Raw genomic sequence first — 22,488 nt, forward strand, 5'->3', positions numbered from 1 at the left:
TGCTGAGCTCGTCTCGTTCATTAATAATGAAGATTTCCAGCCGTGAACGTTTCAGAATGGTTCATCCTCCAAAGAAATAATGGTGGTTATAGTGTATGTGATGGCAAATGTATATAGACGATAATTCGGTCATAAATATTGTTAGGTTGACAAGGCCCATCAAGAGCCATGAATAATGTGAATAATCAATTAGTAGGGCGGATGTTAAATAGTATATATAATATTAATATTCATCCATATTGAGGGCTGTTGATTTCGTAAAAATTAACTCCTTCAGAAAAGTTGGAGACGCGTTAAACTATGGATGGAGCAGCCGGACGTTCGCGTCACAAGCTTGGAGATCTCGGTTTATTTTTCAGACATCAAGTAATTTATTGCTCCTCTATCATACATTGTGGGATGTCACACGAGCCAAGAGCTTTACAGAAAAATCGCACTCGCGTTATTTATTTGTCATGCTTAATTATTTGGGAGATCATATTTACGGGAGTTCTTGAAATTCAAGCCTCAAGTCAGCTACCGTCAACAGAAGAAACAAGTATTGAGTGTGGATTTGAATCATTCCCCAATCCTTTATTTATTCGATGATGATATTGCTCAAGCGAATGGGCACCTGAATTTAAGAATGTATAGAGACTCAAGCGAGTGAATTATGTAATTCTCCCCGAGAATAGAATGTTAACTTTTTATATCCCGAGTTTTGTTAAGTTATTGAAAACTATTCACGTGAATTTTAATTTGAGCAACTGCAATGATATTTCGTTGGCATGTTGTGTCAACCCGTTAACATTCAAACCGTCCAATAACAAATTATTTAACATGCGTACACTTTTCATCCATCCTTGATGCATGTCTTAGTACCCTAGCGTACTTCAATATTATTAAAGACATTTAGGTCGCACTGGGACAAACCTGAGTCTTCGATTCTCATGCAACCGTGTCACTGCCTTCAATAATTCAACCGGTTAAAGCAGCTATAGCGTCCATGCGTGAACTGATGCATAAAATGCGATTACATTCACACGCATTATGATTGTTCTCATTATCGATGCCGATATTATGTAAAAATACAGTACCCAAAATACTTCAAAAATACAGTATTTAAATATTCAGAAAATTCAGTATTTGAATTCCATGTTTGCGAATGTATGTGTAATGTTTAGGGGTTTTAGTTGAAAAATAAATACGGTAAAAGATAATGGTTGCGTAGGGACACAATTTATCTCTGTTATCCGTTTTATTAATTTTCTAGAATATTTATCTTTTTCGTAAACCATCCTAGCTTCTTATAGATTGACATTTTGTTTCTTCGTCGATTCAGTTATCCGTAGTATCATAACAGCCTGCTTCGCCTATGTTTGGGGTAAGACATTAAATAGATCCTATTATATTGATCTAATTTGTTATATTAACTTATATAATGTACTTAATTTATTCATCTCGATATGTATTATGCAATTAGTATTATAGCCGTTCGTTCATTCTACAGGTGCAACCTCCATACTTAACAAAATACACTTTGAACACTATCCTCTGCAATTCGTGTTAAATCCCGGTCCTAAGTTGTAGCGTTTCGAAGTTAAATTGTAGCGGTTTCGAAACCAACCGATCCGATATATAGTTGTACTTTAATTAGCCTTATGGGATCCCCCACATTTATTTCATGGATTCAATTGCTATTTTTCAAAAAATTTTTGATTTATATCACGCTTTTCACTACATTTGCCGCACAAATACGAAAAGAGCTCGGATGAAATACAACAGGTTAACACAATCAAGTTCGCCAAGCCTTTATATGCTCACCAAATGATTTACAAGTGAATATAAGAAGATAAATTCTTTACATTTTATAAACTCTACATTAGAATTATTGTATTCGTAGTCAACGCAATATTTGGTCCGCGTTGCAATTACCGTGCACAATTTACATCGGCTTACATGGAGATGAAGGATGAGGCATCGTGCCGTGCATGGCGGATGAGGCATCGTGCCGTGCATGGTGGATGATGCATCGTGCCGTGCATGGTGGATGAGGCATCGTACCGTGCATGGAGGATGAGGCATCGTGCCGTGCATGGTGGATGAGGCATCGTGTCGTGCATGGTGGATGAGGCATCGTACCGTGCATGGAGGATGAGGCATCGTGTCGTGCATGGTGGATGAGGCATCATGTCGTGCATGGTGGATGAGGCATCGTGCCGTGCATGGTGGATGAGGCATCATGTCGTGCAAGGTGGATGAGGCATCGTGCCGTGCATGGTGGATGAGGCATCGTGCCGTGCATGGTGGATGTGGCATCGTGCCGTGCATGGTGGATGAGGCATCGTAATGGGGGATGAGGCATCGTGTCGTGCATGGTGGATGAGGCATCGTGCCGTGCATGGTGGATGAGGCATCGTGCCGTGCATGGGGGATGAGGCATCATGTTATTAAATGGAATTATGCCGTGCACTAAAAATAAGACGTCGTGCCGTGACAACTCAGCCAGTCATGTTTTGTATTGTCCTAGTTCAAAGGAAACAGTTTGCTATGCCATTAAAAAACACATTGAATTATTCATTACATTTCATTAGAAATCTAAAGAATTTACAGTTTGGTCTTAGCGAGATGATTATCGTGTTTCAACACACTGAGGAAAACTGATTGGTGCGAGACGGCCGCATATTTCGAGCTGGTCAAACAAAGATAACGAACACTGTGTATAAGGATTAACCCTGCGGGTCAGTGAACAGTGTGTAGTGAACACAGTGTATCAGGATTAACACTGCATATAACGAACACTGTGTGTCAGCATTATATATAACACTGCATATAACGAACACTGTGTGTCAGCATTAACACTGCACATAACTAACACTTTGTATCAGCATTAACACTGCATATAACGAACACTGTGTGTCAGGATTAACACTGTGTGTCAGCATTAACACTGCGGGTCACTGAACAGTGTATAGTGAAAGCAGTGTATCAGGATTAACACTGCGGAAAAGTATTGAGTTCAATGTTCGGTTCGAAGAACACCAGGGAGTCCATATCAAGTATTTAGACGTGACCTTTGGCCACCGGCCTGTGAACGAGCAGACGCTACTAGCAAATACCACGCAACACATTCATAGAAGGAATGTGACGTACGCAGCAATTGATCCAAAATAAAATAGAACTTACCTGAATCTAGAAAATGCTATTCAGATGAAGACAAACTATAAACTAAAAGAAGAACAGTATTCTTTACATTTTCAAGCAATCTCGTGACATTTGTTCTCATCAGGTATGAGCATGGGCTCGTAAAGTTCATATCTAGTACTGCATCCCATCCAAAGACCGCTTTTAATGTTGTTAAGATCAAACCCTACGTTATTCTTCCTGTTTTTCTGCACGTCCGTTAGGAATTCTGATTTTTTTCACAAAGGATCCGATGATTCTGCATGATAGTTAGAATACGTTTTAAGCTCCTACAGGTACATGTATATACCACTACTAATCATAGGTGTGGAAATAAAACTTAAATTTGAAAATCAGATTTTTAATGTATCACACCAAATGTATCACACCTCAACTAATTTTCAAGCTAAACTAAAGTGAAGATATAAACTTGACTTGAAAACGATTGAGTTTTCGTAGAGGCCTTTTCGCCGCTCACGTTTGCTGCACTATGCTTGGTAACTTTTGTAGGTTTTTAATACACATTCTGGCCTTTGCATGGAGGATAGATAAGGTATTAATGATAAGCGCTTGCGTCTTACCTTGCATTTGAGGTCGATCTCTCGCTTGTTCATGGGCCGACATCTCACGATGACTTTTACTGCTTCCGCAGGCATGGTAACTTGTCATCCAATAAATTGCGGTCACGATTGCAAAAGTATTAGAAAAATGTTGATGAAAACGACTTTTCGTTTTCCCGTTTACAAATGTACACTGTTTAGGTCGTTCATGTCATTGGAGTAATTATCAGTTAAGCTCAAATATAATTTCATTTCGAAGTGATGCATAAAACTTCAACAACTGCTAAATTTACAAATATCCCTAAAATTATACCATATATCCTACTGTACAGTAAAAACTTCGACACATTTTCACCAAAATGGATCTGAAAAAGAACGTGATTGTGAGAAACTGGCATACAGGCCAACAAAAAACCTCATTTGCATTAAATTTTCGCCCTCAATTTCTTAGAAAATTGAGGATTTTTTGTTGGAGGGAGAGAAGCCTTGAGATCAGACAGCAAATCGATCGCAGGTTTGTGAGCCTGAGTTACGATGGTGATGCCGCATCGCTTAACCTCAACCCAACTAATCATCAACAAGCCTTGGGTGAGACAATATATTGATGCCAGAACTTGGAGGTGGCCATATATGTTTATTTAATTACCCCTAACACAACTCGTCATTAATGTTAGGTGAGGCTAAATATTGATGCCAGAGCTTAGAGGTGGCCAAATGTGTTGAATTAATTACCCCTAACACAACTCGTCATTAATGTTAGGTGAGGCTAAATATTGATGCCAGAGCTTGGAGGTGGCCAAATGTGATGCATTAATTACCCCAAACACAAATAGTCATCGACGCTGGGTGAGGCTAAATATTGATGTCAAAGCTTAGAGGTGTCCAAATAAGTTGAATTAATTACCCCAAACACAACTCGTCATCTTCCTAGGGTGGGGCTCAATATTGATGTCGAAGCTTGGAGGTGTCCAAATATATTGAATTAATTATCCCAAACATAACTCGTCATCAACGTTGGTTGAGGCTAAATATTGATGACAGAGCTTGGAGGTGATGTTTGTCTTAATCTCTTCATGTCTTTGCAATGCGTGCTTAAATTTCCCCATGTCTTCGCTAGTGTAAATTAAAGTCTCCTCTAGTAACCGTTAGTGCGCTTTAAATCTCTCAATTTCTATGCAAGTAAATTTTAAAATATCCTCATCTCTCTCACTGGTACAAATTTGAATCCCCTATTAATTGTACCTGCATGAAAAAAATAAAATAAATAACATTTTGCAGAAAAAAAATGAATCACGAAATTTCAAACTAGAACTTTCAACTTTTAATTGGCATGAAGAATATACGCGACTCTGAAAAAAATTTGTATGTTTTTCCAGAAGACTGTTTACAAGTTGCTCCAAATACACACTAATGAAGACGCGTCAAGGCCGAGATGCAACTCTAGGTAAAAAAAGACGCTTTCCTTCGACGCAATTTGTGGGTCTTAACTTCTCGCATTATGAGCCGACGAGAGCCGAAACTTTCGTGCAGTCAAGGTTAAGGAACTTGAAAAAGCTTTGCCTTCAAGTTTTCCCTAGAAGAAAGAAGATCGACGGACTGGACGTGGCTGGAAAAAATAGCACTCGAGTACGCACAGATAAGAATTAACTGAGAATATTAAACGGGTAATTAACACAGAACTCAACTTGATGATTATCTCAGTGCATGAATAATTCCAACAGACAGGAAAATGTTGATGATAAATAACCTTGCATAAATATAAAAAAGGTTTTAAGACATATAAGTGCGGAACAATATCTTCGCATGTGATTAACACTCCTTGCATCTAAATCATTGTAGCTAAGAAGAAGAGATGTGAATGAACTTACGAAATGTTATTGGATTTGTAAATATTATTTTCAGGGCCAGTATAAGAATATTATTTTCAGGGCAATATAAGAATATCATTTTCAGGGCCAGCTCGCAAATATTGAGGTCATTATTGAATTGGCTTTTTAGAGGTAAAGGTCGTATAGAATTTAGTTAAATACAGAGGTGGGGCTTTGAAGTTCACACTCAACATCGTATATTTTGAAATACTCCATTAAATGAATTCGTTTCAGATGGGTGTAGATAGAAGAAATATTTCCAAGCTGATCGCTATATATTTTATTTTTCACGATAAAACAAGAATTAGAAGGTCGGTCGGAAACTGGCGAGTGCGGCATATAAAACAGTTCTTCACGACAAGCAGCAGTTGCTACAACAGACTCCACTCGATACGGCACCCGATGAAAACTTTAATACCGGGACTTTCCGATCGACCAATGTACACTATTTCATAGCTGAGTTTGCATTTTCTGATGTGAAAAATAACACTTCTACCATAAAATATACCAATATATTTTTTCCACCTCGCCCAAAAATTTCAACTGCTACGCAACTAATTAAGTGCCAGGAAAAATATAGATACGACATCCGCTGGGCCTCGGATTCTCTTAAGGCAAATGTGAAGAGTGTACCACCAATTGCTGCGCCTGGTGAGTGTAGAGCGCTACTAACCAATACCGGATTTCAGAACTCACGAAACTCGACCATCGCGGCCGTGACACCTAAGCTCTCGTTATTCTTCGGACAACCTTCCAATATTTTACGAACAGTCACGTTTCACGATCACAACAAGAAATGTCACGGATAGTTGTTTAGTATCTGTAACGATACTTATATAATATACGAGTATTTATACATACAGCGTTGGATGGATAGGTGACTACTTATTTAAAAAAAACTAAAGAAAATGAGGATAAAGGTCAATGTTTACGTGTGCATTGATCTTGCATGTGGTGGGGCGACCGATGCCGCGGTGTTGGGTGAGCCACACTTTGTTGATGACTCTCACTATGCCAACGAGCAGGTAACTCATGCTGCCTGACGCGTGTTTGCAGATTCACGAGAAACCTTGAGCTCAAGTTGTCATACGTTGTTAAGAAACGGCAGTGAACAGAGTGACTAATTACAAGCTAATTGCGTAAGCATCGTAGGACAAACGTGCTGCAACCATCCTTCAGTATATCGATAACATTGTCCTTTTAAATAAATAATATGATTATCAGACAATTTACCGATTTGTCAGCAATTTTGTCAAGTCGCATTCACAGAGCATCGATATTTCTTAGCTGTACGTATTATTGCAATTTTAGTAGTAATTTAATTTCATTGCTAAATACCCAATATTCAGATGGTTCAGATAAATTTAAATTTGTCTCTGAATCTGGCTAGTCCCAAATTTCTGAATCAGATTTATTCACAATAGAAAAGTGACTACAATTTATTACATGATGATTGATTTCAACTCAAATAGTTACCGTGTTATTATTTCATTTGGTAGTGAGCGGGCTAAGAAAAAAACTTCTGAGAACGCACGTTGCCGGCGTTTGAAAATCATATCGTGGTGGACCAAAACTCATGTAAAATCCTACGTGAGACAGCTGAATATTATTGGACAGAGTGGTTATAAAAAGGACCGCAATCACAAATCTTTAGCAATTAATCTTTTTAGCGACTTCGCTGAAATGTTGACCCAGTGTTGCTTGTGCGGTAAATCTTTCTATTGTCTATCCTTACCATTTAAAATTATATGTGGGCCTAATACAAAACTAGTGTCACACACGACCGAGCGTTGTAAATTAAAAAAAGTTCGTAGTCATTAAACAAGGACATGGAGATTAAAAAAGTTATAGGTTATTTATAAGTGTAGAACTATGCAAAAGTGCTTCACAGTGTATCGAAGTTCATTAATTCGGAAGAACGGTTAGAAAATTGTCCAAATGTTGAACTAGATTTAGAAATAGCTTTCGTAAGAGCTGTGCAAATGTATTCTGCAAAGTATATATGTGTTTTTTTATTTAATTCAAATCCATATGTTGATCCTATCTCTTCCCTAATTAAGAAACAATCAATTTTAAACTGTTAGGAATTGAGGAACTCATTTATTTCATTTTACACCATTTTGCAATCAGAAAATTATCGAAAACATACAAATCAGATTTTCAAGCAAAAAAATTTTTCCATGATGATATAATGAGATGATGAATGCGGAAATTTTCTAAATATTAGTCAGAAATTGAAACGCCATATCCAGTCATCCACAGCTGCGGATAACTTCATTTCTGCAATTCATTTGGGTATAATTCGAAATCAGAGTTGACGAACACGAGCAGTGGCGATTGTTGTTCAATTGCTCGGGCAGTCTGGACTCTGGACTCTGGCTGCTGGCGTTCTGCTTCTCAGCTTCTGCAGCTCCAGGGCCTGCCGGCCTGGGCGGCTGGCAAATTAGCATTCGGTGCTCATTTAGCATGTCCAACTTACTTTCTAGAGTTTCACAGTTCACACCACTGGACTGACTGGAGCAAGACAGCAAGTGAAAGGTTTCCAGATCTTAAGTGCTTGCTGAGCGTGGGACTGTCTTTATTAGTGACGGTGGGACGTGGGAGGCTGGGAGTGCAGCCATGCACCACCAATAACAAATAAGCCCTTAATCGAATGCCTTGGATATCTCCGGTCCTCCGGACATCAACCAATGAGCCATGAAGCATGAACCACTGGGCTTTGTCTTCCACTGGAGTCTGGCCTAGCATAGAATCTGCCGTGCACCACCAGGCCACAGATTGAATCGGTATTATTGCAGATTAACTACATCCAAAAAAAAGGGTGTTTTTTTTTGAATTATATGTTTTTTGGGGTGTAGATTACGAATCTGAAATCCATTTTTGGCGGTCGGCATCGGAAAACCGATTTTTTTCGCACCCAAAAATCGCGCTAAAAATGCCTAAAATCTGCGAAATCGGCCAAAANAGTTGTGGGGGTTTTTGTTAAAAAAACGAAAAGTGGTCTAAGTTCCCCCGCCGGTCTAAGTTACCCCATTTTACGGTAACCCCCATGTTAGTAAGTCGCGAAAAAAATCGGTTTTCCGATGCCGACCGCCAAAAATGGATTTCAGATTCGTAATCTACACCCCAAAAAACATATAATTCAAAAAAAAAAACACCCTTTTTTTTTGGATGTAGTTAATCTGCAATAATACCGATTGAATCTAACTTCCGAGTTCCGGGCATTGTTAAATTACATAATTTTATGTTCACCGCATCTGAGGTTAGGTTTCACCGTTTCAGATAGCATAGTTCTGTTCCAAAATTTATCATCCTTTGACAGACAACAGACACCTTCTATGTTTGGACTTTGGAGTCCATCTGGCGGCCGGAAAAACCTAGCCAATCAACGAAATCCTCGCATGTTAGGTCCAGTTAGGAACAGGTTCCAACTTCCATTGAAAATTTCCGATGCCGACCGCCAAAAACGGATTTCATATTCTTAATCTACTCCCCAAAAAACATATAATTAAAATAAAAAAACACCCTTTTTTGGATCATCAATTAAAATTGGATGCACTTAATCTAAAGTATTATCACATCTCAATGATCTCATGCTGCAAAGCAGATTTAACTGCTTAAATTGACACCCGGTCATAGTACCTATATGGCAAGTTTCAGTTTTGCTGCTTTGTTTTGCTCCCTGACTCCCTCTGGGTCAGGGGGAGGCTGGGAGCAAAATGATATAGGTAGTATGTACATAGGTACACAATTAAAGCATACATCTCAGTGATTGGTCCAGAGTCCAGACTTTGTTTGGCAAATGCTGGTGCTTAATGGCATTTTAGTTGCCAGTTGCCAATTGAGTGAAGGCTCAATTTTACTACCGTAAAATGGGGTTACTTTGACCGGCGGGGTAACTTTGACCACTTTTCGTTTTTTTAACAAAAACTCCTAAAACTCAAAAACTATTTGACATAGAAAAATTTTGTCAATGGCCATCAAAGACCTAATACTGAGGTTACGTAACACAATAGAAAGATTTGAAAAGTTTGCATATCTAATACTAATAGGTTAAATAATCAATAATGTGACCCACAAAAAAAGAGCTTTTATTTAAAGCCTGTTGGAGTACCCCCTCCAATTTTTTTATTTTTTGGTAAAATAACTCCAGGTTTTGATGCATTGTAGTAGAACTCTTCTAGTTACATATGCAAATGGCAAATTTTAGGAAAGTTTCATAGTTTGCAAATGGGGGGCGCTGCCCCCCAATGCCATGGTCAGGAAGATGTGCCAGGTGCGCGGGAATTTATATTGTCATTTTAACGACCTGCGCGGTGCGCCGTACTATGCCGGTAAAAAAAATGCGCCGTGCGCCGACAGCGCCGTACTTTTAGAAAGCTAAAATAGTTTAAATATGGACGCGCGGCAATTGCAGTAAGTCAGAATATACCAGAAAAATACCAGATTTAGGCATATATACCAGATCTGAAATATTCATACCAGACACCTTTTGAAAATACCAGATTTGTGAAATCTGGTATAGAAATATACCATCTGGCAATGCTGGTTCAGCGTTACTTGAAATCATCTACAGACGATGTTGCCATTCCATTCAGATGAAAACTGTGTCTAAATCAGAACTTTGTCATACGGCTCCGCGGCCCGCGCCAAGTGCTGCGCGGCGCGGAATCGATGACCGTGATTTGCACAAACGTCTGCGCGAAAAAAATATAATTAGATTGATTTACGCGAGAAATTTCCCCGTTTATATACATCTTCCTGAGTGTGGCCCCAATGGGGGAACTTTGACCACCTAATGGCAGCCGTGACAGGGTAACATTGACCGGCTTGGAAATTAAGTTAAAATTACCATAGGTACCTATATAACATATTTTATGTTTGATACGTACACCTATTAATGTTTTTTTCTTTGTGTTTCAGACTCTACAGAGTCTTATATATGGTAATTTTAACTTAATTTCCAAGCCGGTCAATGTTACCCCATCACGGCTGCCATTAGGTGGTTACATTTTGCCCATTGGGGGGCGGTGCCCCCAATTAGCAAATTATGACACTTCCCACAAATTTGTCATTTGCATATGTAACTAGAAGAGTTCTACTACAATGCACCAAAACCTGGAGTTATTTGGAGTTATTTTACCAAAAAATAAAATTGATTTTACTACCCAGTCAAAGAAACCTCAAGAGCTGGGGTAACAAAGACCATCACTTTTTTGAAATTACATCAAAACTATGAGAGGCAGGAGAAAGCAATTTATGGTGAGTGAAGCTAGAGTATAGACCTGTATTTTGCATGTTTCAATATAAGTTTAACTTATCTAGTAAAAAAAATGGCATCATTTTGAAAGAAAAAGTGGTCAAAGTTACCCCATTTTACGGTACTGAAGATGTAGGGATTTCTTTCATATTAAAAACATTCAATCTTTAATGTTAAAAAGAACAATTTTTTTCTTACAAATCTTACACTCAGTCAAGGTGATGTTTAACATATGTGCTGTGCTGTCTAAGTCAGACCAAGTGTGCAACACCCTAAGCCGTCACACTAAATTTATTATTAGCGCCACGCGGCCTTCCACTTCTTTTTCTCTAAGCGGCTAAGCTTTAGTTTCCAATTGCCCTCTTTAGTTACAGTTTGATATCCCTAACTCAATCCAATCTGCAAACTTGGTTGTGGCTTTCCTTCTGACACTTATTCACCAGCTGGTTTACGTAGAATAAGTATGTAGCCTCCAAGTAGCCAACTGGAATGTAAACTGGTACCCACATTATTAACCATCTTTTATATTTTGTCCAGGAGAAGTAGGTAGTTATTAATTAACCATACGTATCTATGCTAAAAGTGCAAAAAACAACCTAAGTTATATTATCTTAAAATTAAGATCTAAGCTGAAATTTTAATCATGACATCCCCTCAAGCTTCCAATGCTGTGGCCCTGCTCCCAAATGAAGAATATGAAACACAATTCTATGGCTTCCTTCCCTCATCATCTGTGCAAGGAAGTAAGTTGATATTTTTGACATACCTACTGGTAGTCAAACATTTTTCAACTTTCAAAACACATTTATTTATAAAGATGAATAATGTTATTTATTAAAGTGTGTAAAGTTAAAATTTGTGTTTTTAGTTTTTTCTGCAATTACTGGGTATGTTTAAATTTCATGGTTCTGTCAAATAGTATGAAATTTATAAGTTTATTGTTGTGCAAGGGCCATTTATAGTGTGTTCATATGACAATTTTCCATTCAAATTTTTTAAGAGTTGTAAGCATGTCACTCTTGTAAATTTATTTCAAGTTATACCTAACTTAAAATATATTTTTGTGTGTTTCATCTATTCAGACTCCAAACTTATCTCATTATTGCAATATCATCTCAAATTTTCTGAAAGAATTTGCTTGGATTATGAGAAATTTTTCATGATTATCCTTGAGGTGTAGGTATTACAAGCTATAAATATAATTAATATTAATTTTTAAATCAAAAGCTTCTTGCTACATTGGCAGTAATTCCTACTATTAAGAAATAAAAAAACTGATATTTCTTAACTTTAATTGGTTTATGGGTACCTAGGTATTTTATGATTATTCAGTGTATTATAACTTTCAATTCTGTTTTAGGTTTTTATGTTAGAAAAATTGACCTGGTTTTCTGTTTTACAAGTAAAACTTCCTTAATGTGCAGTGGTACTGATGATTGAAGAAAAAATTGCTGATGCCATTGATGACTTGGAGGAAAGCCTTTCTCAGGTAACAGCTAATGTGTTATTACCACTTTTCTTGTATGGAACATTAATATGATTTTAATTCATTTCATAATTATTCATTTGCCCAGTTTAATTTTTGCTTTATTTATTTGATTCTATCATAGTGGCAAACAAGAAAAAATTTCATTCTCCTTCATTGTGCAATGAACCTATAATTTCTGTTTGCAAAGATATTTTAGCTTAAAATAATTCTAAAAGTTGTTTAATTTAAATAGATACCGATATTATTTTACAGATACCTGAGAACATCCTAAGCAAAGCAGACCTGAGTAAAGGGATGGAAAAATTCAAGAGTGTTATAAACAAGAACACAGAAAAAACTCTTGGAAAACTACAAGTAAGTTGTAAAAATTTGATATTTCCAATTATCACTCTAAAGTGTTTTTTTTTTGCATTTTAATTAATACTCCATCTTAAGTTTGTATACCATAGGTAGTTTTTCAATTTATTTAGTGAAAAGCAGATGAAAGGGCAATTCTGTTCTATTTAACTTTGCATTCACTGATTTTTAGCACTAAAACAAAATAAATTTCCATGTTTAATTTTGGAAGTTTTCAACTATAACTGTACACGCTAAGTTTTGCGCATAGCTGATACTGACATTTTGATAGCGTCACCTGCTGGATGAGGTGCTGCGTTTGCCCAACCACCTACTACTTCCATGCGATGCTCTGCAAAGTGAGCCGGCCGACCCTTCTCAGGTGGAAGCAATGAAGAATAAAATTGCCGACTTGCACACCCAGTACAGCAATGTGAGTTGTTGACCACAGCTCAATTGCAAATCATCTTTCCCATTTAGTCTGACTGTGTTTTTTGTGGTTGGGGGAGGGTTTTCTACCTGTAGAATTACAGAAGATTTAAAAACTTTGATTGTTTCTACCGGTAGATTGATTGAATCAGTTCAATAAAATATCTATATGGTTACATTTTATTTTGTAACATATTGTTCAGGCTTATTCTCAATTCAGGATCTCTGGCCACTTGTGGAGCTTGGAGCCTAACTTGCTGCTCATTCCATTAAAAATATAACTAGCTACTATGATTTTGTGGGACAAAAGATTTGATGAGCTCCTACTGGTGATGTTGTACGCATACGGTATTCAGCATGAAAATAATCTCACCTGTTGATGAATACTGATATCTTATAATGAAGCCTAATAAATGTGCAGTTAGAATTGACGTGATTGTTTGTACAGGAGCTTTACGTTCAGGCTTCCCTCAAGGCAGAGTTGGAGGTGGGCGAGAAAGTGCTAGTTCAGCAGGAACAGGTTAGTCAATTCTTTCATAAAAAATTCTGTAATAATTCTGTATTGATGATAATAAATGAAGTGATAAATTTCATTTGAGTTACCTAATAGTCCTTGTTGCTTAATTTACTATGAATATTCAACATTTTTTACCCAACTTACCTGTGATGACCAAGTTGTTCCTTTCAACATTTTATGCTATTTTCATAGAAAAGTTTGTTATTTTTAGTTTGCTCTCTGATTACATTTTTATGAAATGCAGAGGAAAAAATATTTTTATGGCTTGCATTTCTCCTGAATAATCATTGATAAAATTTCCAGGTTCTAAATGATATTCTTTCGGAGGACTCGAAATCTGCCTGCTCTTCCTTGAGGGATAATCTGCGCTTCATCCAAGACCATAGAGCAGATGAGATAAAGGTCAGTTTTTAAAACAATGAAGTATATATAAATGCTGGTTCGAGTGATGTAAGGTGAATTTTTCTGAAACCAGTTCTTTTACAAATGTACATAGGTATATTATGTTCTGTGTCTTTTTTTTTTTTTGGCATTCTACATTAGTTGCCAACTGCCTTTTGTTTCCTTGTATAGAATTTGCCGTTCACTGACACCTAGAAAGATAATAACAAAAAAGTATCAACATTTGTATCAACATTTTTGTTTTGCTTTTAATATTATGTTAATGTTTATTATTGCGTTTGTGCAGCTCTTGAACGACGTGCGGCGGCAATTGTCATCAATTTTGTCTGAGGGCGTCGTTGATGCCGCAAACGTACCCAGCGAGGCCGACGCGCTGCTATGCAGACTCTTGCCATCTTAGAGGGTCCTATAACTCATATTTATATATTAATGATTGTTCACTTCATGAGTATATTATGCAATATTTGTACATTCCGTTCTGAGCTTCTTGTTAGACAAGCTAATGGGCTAATCCTATATTGCGTCGAAAAATTGTGACTCAAAATGGGTTTTGTTTCCATGTAAGTCCTAGATTTTAAATAAGTTTCGATCACTGCTATGTTGAGCCTTTCTTAATTTTACTATCCCCTGCTAAGTTCTAATAATGAACAGGCTTGAGCAGTATGTTAAGTTTGAGATTGAAATTTATATAAAATATTGGACATTTATAATCATGCGATAAAGTCTTTGTTTGACAATAAACTTGCTAGCATCAGCTGTGGCAAGATTTGCCTTCAAGTGTAACATTGGCCCAAAGTTAGAATTGCTCTGCTGTAGTTTAATCATGTAATCACTGATGCTACCCATTCAGTAATGCACGAGATAGGTCAATAATGCACGAGATAGGTCAATAATGCACGAGATAGGTCAATAATGCATCACATGATCACACTACTTCACAGAAAAACTCTTTGTAGCTTTGAGCAAATGTTACACTTTATAGTCTCATTTCTCCAATATTAGAGAACAGTATAATCTTTTTCAGGGTCTTGGAATACTTTTAAATATCCCACTTTATTCGTGTTTTCCTCAGTGTTGCTTAAGTGTCCGTTGAGATGGAGCAAAAACAACTACTGTAACTGTTAGACCACTTGATCTCTAAACGGATTTGACAGATGCTATGTTTTTCCCCATTTTTTTCTTCTTTCGTTGTTTTGCGAAGCATCACTTTTGCTCTCGTTAGTTACATTTTTAACGCAACCTACCTGTGTGGTAAACCTGACGCTAAAGATAGAAATAAAAACAAATTTTCTACAAGTTTCAACTTCGTATCTTTTACGCAGATAAATTAATGAAACGCTTGTTCAACTGTGTTTTTTTTTACATTATAGGGCTTGGCTTCGAGCTGCCTAATACCATGGTTGAACTAATATAAGGTTGACCCATCAGAAGCCCATTTTTGCGGATGTAGTTCGTTGTTCGCCCGTGACGTCGCTGATCTCAGTGACGTCACGGGCATTAACCAACCACCGAAATGCGATCAAACCAGTAAACCAATCCGTCATGGGAATGACGGGTTTGTTTACGTTTTTTGATCAACGTGACGTAACAAGAAAACTGATCTGAAAGACGGAACTTCTCGTGGGTCAACCTTTTATAGTTAGTTCAATCATGGCCTAATACAGTCTTCAATTTTGACAGAAAGCATTACATTCGAGTCTGCAGTAAAATGTAGATAGTTTTAATGCGTGTCAGTTCTGGTTTATGTATGGTGTTCCTGTAAGTTAAGTTTACAGTATTAAATAACCGCAATATATCTGTAATGTATCCGTGACTTTTTTCATAAAGTTCGAATGTCCGACATATTGAATAACATAGTTTTCTAACAGGAATTAACGTTCAATCGACATGATCCACATCTTCCTTGTGTGAGGTTTGACCTTTACGTAATCGACAGCGTCTCGAAATCATCAGCGCTAGCACACTTCTATAATATAGCGTGTTGCATATAAAAGATGTCGACTTTGTCGAGCATCTTTTGAGCTACGGTAGAGATAAGTTTCTAAGAACCTTAACGATTGTTCCTGAGCGCCCCACAGCTGAGCTCGCGGTGTCTGAATGCAGGTCTCAGTTGTGGGGTTAAGTTATTATGTAGGTAGGATTCCTTACATTTCCCTTCTCTGTCTCTCTCGTGCGGGCGGCCGACGTCCCGTGTAAGCGACCTCTTGTTCGAGTGTCTTGGTTTCTGTTGCTTTTAACCTGTCCCTCCTTGTCACTTCGTCTCTTTGAGATGCTAACGCTGCTTCTTTCGAGCCGGCTTCAGCGGGCTGGACATCTGAGACCTTCCGCCCCTTGTGGGTGATGAATAATTGAGACCTTCCACCTCTATGGTGATTAGGTAATTTAAATTACATCTTCATTTACTTTTTAATGCAGGCCACTTTCAAATAAATTTAATTCAGAAATGAGTGTTGTACGATGTACGTGACTCGCTCGAATCGGATTTTCCGTTCGAAGACATTATAAATTAGTTGACCTTTTAAATTGGAACAGAGCCTGGTTTTCTTCGTCAAGATTTCGTGAGAAAAAGAATCCTATGGTATACTGATGAAAATAGATCAGATGTCAAAACAAGAACTGCAAATTATTACTCAGTTGAAATTTAAATAAGAAGCAAAATTTTGCACACTTTCTTGACGGAGTGCAGCTCATAATAAGACCCATGCAAATTTGATAAATAAATAACTGAATGTGTTACTTTAATTTAAAGCTTGGCTAATAACTTTTACGGGAGAAAATCTAGTACTAAATCTTCTTCCTGTACTTTTTCAGTCTAAATGATATAGCTAATGAGTCAGTAAGATTTTTGTTCTAATAACTATAACATTGCTTAGATCTTAAGCTACATTGTAAATCAGTGAACTCGCGCAAAATCTTTACACGAGATCCGCGAGTCCTCTTCAATGCCGTTCTCTGGGGGCGCAGCCGTAGGCCACAAATTTTACTCCTAAATAAGCTCTGGAGCAAACGCCTAGCTTCACCATGCATTAACTTTACTCAGCCTCAGAACTAGAAGCCGCAGACTACGCTTGAACTCCGTAATCCAGACAAGCGACACACTGCCGGAGGATAATAGCGCCGTAGGTCTTCAGCCAATGCTTAGGCATGCTCGCTCATAAACAGGCAGTTCCCAACCCGGCTGTACCTACTCTGGCCTAACCTTTTTACGCTGTCCCGACTCACAACCTTCTTGCAGCCAATGACTGGCTCTACCAGCACACTTGGACCGCCTTTCTAACTTCTACAGTCAATGAGGTTGGGTTAGGTCTGCTCAGGTTTGTTTTGGGTGAAGAAAGGTTGCAGCTCATATAGGTTAGGCCAGATGCAGTATCGCCATGTTTACCTTTGGCAAGCTTATTTTGTGGCTGTGGACATCCGGCGCTATGGCTTTGACTTTTGAGCACTTGACTTCAAGGCCGTTATGCACTCCAGCGTTATTACCTATGGAAAGGAATATGAGCTAAGTGTGAAGTATGGCACAGCTGGCTTCCGGCATGCGCCCCCGTTCTCTCATACAAAAAAAAAGTTTAACGGATTTGTTGGGTTCCCGTCACCACATTCAGGTCTTATAGTTCTGCATTTCACTACATTTTAGCTCCTTTTATTTTCGGGGGTTTTCAAACTTCAATGCAGTCATCCCATGCAGGCGTCAAATTATGACAGTTCTTATTTTAATGAGACTTCAAACTTCGCGTCCAGCATAGCATAGCCTCTTCGGCGTTGAAGAAATAGGGCTGTTTAAGACAGCCGTCTAGCCTTATCAGTCTAACTTGCTATGACATTCATGCATGTCGTTGAGTTTTTACGAATTGATTGGTATATTTTAACAAATACTTGTGAAAAACAAAATTATTGGGACTCTTTTAACGAGTATTGTCGAATGTCGTCAAGTGTTTTTCAGCTACGAGTCGTTCCCATAAGTTGCCTGTGGGGCGTGAGAGGCGAGCAGTTTTTTCGGTCCCGGATGAATTTATGAGTTATAGTTATAATGAGAGAAATGACGAAAGCCTACCCTGGCTGTTGATGACACTTTGCATCGGCGGTCATGCTAGAGTGGTTACCAATGACAACGATAGATAAAACAAGCTCCTGTGTGATTAAAAAGTTGCTTTTTTGGCCCTCAAAAACGATTTTAGAGACATGTCAGAGGCAATATCAATGATTATTATGCAGATTTTAGACAAATCTACTACAAGTGTCAAGTAAACCTTTTAGTAAAGTGCCATGTAAACAATCTACTATAATGAAAGCTTTATGTTTCTGTCTATGATCATTAAGAAATCACCCTATAATTTGGAAGATATGTATGTTTCAATTTGTGATCATCGAAAAAATTTATAGCGCCGTATTTTGAACACATTGAAATTCCTCAACTCAAGACAATTGTTCGGAAATTTATGGTTGAAAAAGTATATACATGGAATAAAACGAATAAATAAACACATAATTTCGAGTTCGTATTAATTTAAATAGTACTTAATTCATGCTGATTGATACTTTATTATTTTATAACCATTCATAGTTATTTGTTCAACTGGAAACAGGGGAATATGTTCCACATGAAACTTATTCATTTGTTCATAAGACTTTGTTCACAATACAAATAACATATGGATAGACAGTGAAGACTATATTGGTCTACTTTTAATTTATTACTCAGAAATTTATTTCGTGCTAATTCGTTTTATACTTGTTATTCACGAGACCTGATTTCAAACTTAAGTTTTCGGGCACAAATGTTACAATTTGGAAGCAAATTAAAAGGTTATTAAGTATTAAACTCGGTCATAAAAATAGGAGACCCTAATATTTTCATAATAACCAAAATAATATTACTTCTACGCAGGCACAAAATTCGGGTATATTTTTGCAAGTGATTTGTATTATATCTATGCTTTTTTATAAAGCACGGGAAGTATGCCTAGTTATGTTAACAATTATTATAGTTGAACCATTCTGCCAATCTGAAGTAAATACCTTAGAAATGAAGAAAAATAGTCATTATTCATCACGGAACATTTGTTCTACGGACTCATCGAATGAAAATGCCACAGTTTGTTAAAAGATTCAGTGAATCAGGTAAACACAAGTTCACGCTCAATTAATTGGAACGAAATTCAAAACTTATTACAAGACCGACAAATTCTCAGTGAAGAGCATCCAACTAATGAAATGATGAATGTATAAGAAGCTGCACGATGCGTAAGGTGTTCACGAAAAAAAAAGTTACTCGTGCGTCACTCATCTTAAAACTCACGACACATGAGTCAGAATCACCGTAAAAAGTGTCACATGGGGCAGGGTTTCAGCAGAATCTACTACCCAGTGAAAATTTACAGACGCGGCAGCTTCTGATTTGGATTACTAGAAGCTGGGGCGACTCTAAATTTTGTTAGGGTAGAGGAGCTGTCATGTCGGCTCAAGAGAATGCCGTGTTAAGAGCAAAATAAAAAAATCCGGATTAAAATATGAGGAAACTCCATGTCTGTATTCTAAATTATTTGTTCATACATTATTGTGTTCTTACTCTAATGTACTAGTGAATCCTGCATCAGTTAAAATAAATTATAATTCATCTTTTCGCTATGCAATTAAATTAGTTTTATTGCGCCAATTTTTTGGGAGTATTTTTGTCACTTGGGTATTTTCGAAAGTATCACTTGAATCAAATGTGTTTTCAGATCATACTGACTAACATATTTTTGTAAGATGAATTTACGACTGAGCTCAACTGTAAGCTTAATTGTCAAGTTAAATAGTGTTTAAACTCCAACCATTAAAATAATATGTATCGTTCAAGTATACCAAGATATCTTTTCGTTGAAATAAATTCAATAATTACCTCGTTTTCAACATCCACAATGATTTTAGCTAAATCCCAAAACCCAAAGCCATCCTCTCACTATACCAGAGAAATACATACGCTGAAAGTCAATGGCCATTATATTGGCCGCTGCATCCTGCTAGATATTTTTTAGGATCTAGGATACGGCCCATAAGTGCGGAATTATCCCAGTTTATGGCACATGAAGGCCATAAAAAATCCTATGGCCTATAACACACAGACACGCCTCCATGCCCTCGAAACTCCACTCAGTGGGATGTAAATTTTTAGTGAGTCTTTACACTTTTTAATTGCTTATAACAAAATGTGAAATAACCAGCATACTTGAGTATTTATATTTAGGCAGGCGAATAGTTTGTTTATACCAAATCTAACTTTGATTAAACAGGCTCAAATGTGCATATATTTTAAAACAATTTTAAATTTAAGTTGCAACAACACTTATTTGCCAATTTTGATGGATTCAGAAGACCAAAGCGTGTACAATAATATTTACGATGATGGCGTCTAGGTTCGTTTAAAACGGTATTGGAAAATAAAATTTTTTAGAAATATTTATTAATTCATAACTGACTCAAAAGCCGGAAAGTAATGGAGCTAGTGAGAAGAATAAGAATGATTGTTATGATGGAATCAGAATGATTGTTATGACTGTTGTGACGGAATCAGAATGATTGTTGTGGCGGAATCAGAATGATTGTTGTGATGGAATCAGAATGATTGTTGTGACGGAATCAGAATGATTGTTATAACGGAATCAGAGTGATTCTTATGACGGAATCAGAGTGATTCTTATGACGGAATCAGAATGCTTGTTCTGACGGAATCAGAATGCTTGTTATGACGGAATCAGAATGATTGTTAAGATGGAATCAGAATGATTGTTGTGATGGAATCAGAATGATTGTTATGACGGACATGTACGAATTCACGCGCTATGCCTTGCTTCATGGGAGCGAATCAGCCTCGATCAGCCCACGTGAGTTGAAAACTGTGCTGTTAGTTTCGTCGGTAATTATGGAAGAATCAAAATTTGCATTATGTTCATAGTAATCACGTACCCAACTCTGAATTGTTAAACTCGTTTACGCCTAAGGATCTAAAGCGACCCTGGGCCCCGTCTTACGTGATGGTGATCCGGAGAGCGACCCTGCGGCTCGGTCTTACATGATAAGTTGTGTTTTGGCCGACACGCGCTAATAACTGCGTCGCTGCTGCGCTATTCTAACAAAGGAAGTATGTTTTAGGTTAGCAAATTCTCAGTTCAAGCTGACAGAGTTTACTTAACTTAATTGCTACAATAAATTTCCATATGTAGTGCAAAATCTATTTATGACGTAATTTTAATCACATTTGCTTAAAATGACAGTTATTTGAGTGATAACACCTGGTGGAAAAATAAATAATTATTGAGAGTGAGGGATTTGCGAAATTATCACGTGAAAACATCGTAGTGTAAGTATTGTAGGAGCTAGTCTTCTATTGCAATTTTCCACACAGGATGGGATCCCAGCTGTAATTGATTGGAACCATTGCACTTTGTAGCATACGACAAGTATTACTTGACCACTTCAATGCAGAAACGCTACCAATAACCTAGTCTCATGTTTCAACTACTTTTAAGAAGCATTGACCCCGTAATATGTTCTAATAATTCAGGTATTTGTTCGTGTAACAAGAATATTTGAATACCATTTTATCTTTACAGGCGTCGAGCAAGTGTCATTTATGGGCAGTCCGTATAACGAACAATCGCTAGCATAAATAAGACGTAACTATATAACGTAATGGCTATAACGTACCTATAACGTATCTAAGACGTACATACGACACATGTATGATGTTCCTTTGAGCTACATGTTTTATATGCATGTATACCTACGACGTACCTGTGGCCGTAATAATTCGATAATCAAAGAAATTGATGGAACTGATATATATGTTATTTTCCCGTATATATTTGCAGTGGAGGAAAAAACAGTAGCGAAGGAAAGTAGGTTGCCAACGCGACCTCGGGCGTCCATTACTGAATGACTCTCCGGGCAGGCTGGGCAATGATCGATGATACGAGTCGTAAATATGACGTTAGGACCTCGCATTTGTGCAATTGTAGGAGCAATAACAACGCACGTAATATTCTCGTTATACTTACCAGAGGCATCGGTAATTTGAATTTGCTGATATGGAGCCTTCATTCATGCATGCAAGTACCTTATAGTGAACTGAGAAAGAAATACGCCATTTTAGGATGCTCAATTGACAATAGGGAAAAATTATTTCATAACATATATCGAAAGTTTATCCAGATGTAAGTTAATCCATGCAGAAAGAATAAAAACTTTGTCGTCAATAAACATTCATATATGAAGAAATACACCATTTTAGGATGCTCAATTGACAATAGGGAAAAATTATTTCATAACATGTATAGAAAGTTTGTCCAGATGTAAGTTAATCCATGCAGAATGAATAAAAACTTTGTCGTCAATAAATATTCATATTTATTATTGTTATTAATGTTGCTAAGGATTTCTTTGCTGAATAAATTTGAATTTGTTTCTGCTATAAAATTTCTACTGCG

The 22,488-nt window shown here is 37.2% G+C and overlaps 2 protein-coding genes across 3 annotated transcripts in view; one reads left to right on the top strand and one right to left on the bottom strand.

Annotated features, from left to right (window-relative positions):
• The window catches only part of LOC108678519 (kinesin-like protein KIF17), a 40,479-nt gene extending 36,390 nt beyond the window's left edge, over positions 1–4,089 (bottom strand). Inside the window, exon 1 of the mRNA XM_018166969.2 lies at positions 3,744–4,089. Within this exon, the coding sequence (XP_018022458.2) occupies positions 3,744–3,818 (75 nt within the window). The 5' untranslated portion in view covers positions 3,819–4,089. The remainder of the gene's footprint in view (positions 1–3,743) is intronic.
• Positions 4,090–11,385: 7,296 nt separating this feature from the next.
• On the top strand, positions 11,386–15,364 carry LOC108678521 (protein MIS12 homolog). 2 transcript variants are annotated; one of them, XR_001931329.2, is made up of 8 exons: positions 11,386–11,593; positions 12,275–12,339; positions 12,592–12,693; positions 12,968–13,108; positions 13,553–13,624; positions 13,925–14,023; positions 14,310–14,888; positions 14,929–15,364. XR_001931329.2 is itself a non-coding variant. In XM_018166971.2 (7 exons), exons 1-7 carry the CDS (start codon positions 11,494–11,496, stop codon positions 14,421–14,423), a joined length of 693 nt encoding a protein of 230 aa, XP_018022460.1. In that variant the 5' UTR covers positions 11,386–11,493; the 3' UTR covers positions 14,424–15,364. The 2 variants fall into 2 exon arrangements, 1 of the variants encoding a protein (XP_018022460.1); XM_018166971.2 differs by having other exon boundaries at positions 14,310–15,364.
• The last annotated feature ends 7,124 nt before the right edge of the window (positions 15,365–22,488 follow it).

This window comes from Hyalella azteca, unplaced genomic scaffold (genome assembly GCF_000764305.2).
Source record: "Hyalella azteca isolate HAZT.00-mixed unplaced genomic scaffold, Hazt_2.0.2 contig15967, whole genome shotgun sequence".
NCBI lineage: Eukaryota > Metazoa > Arthropoda > Malacostraca > Amphipoda > Hyalellidae > Hyalella > Hyalella azteca.

Coding starts and splice junctions, on each gene's coding strand:
- LOC108678521 (XM_018166971.2), top strand. CDS start 11,494: ATGACATCCCCTCAAGCTTCCAATGCTGTGGCCCTGCTCCCAAATGAA. Junction 12,340..12,591: donor TGGAGGAAAGCCTTTCTCAG/GTAACAGCTAAT, acceptor ATTATTTTACAG/ATACCTGAGAACATCCTAAG. Junction 13,625..13,924: donor TGCTAGTTCAGCAGGAACAG/GTTAGTCAATTC, acceptor TAAAATTTCCAG/GTTCTAAATGATATTCTTTC.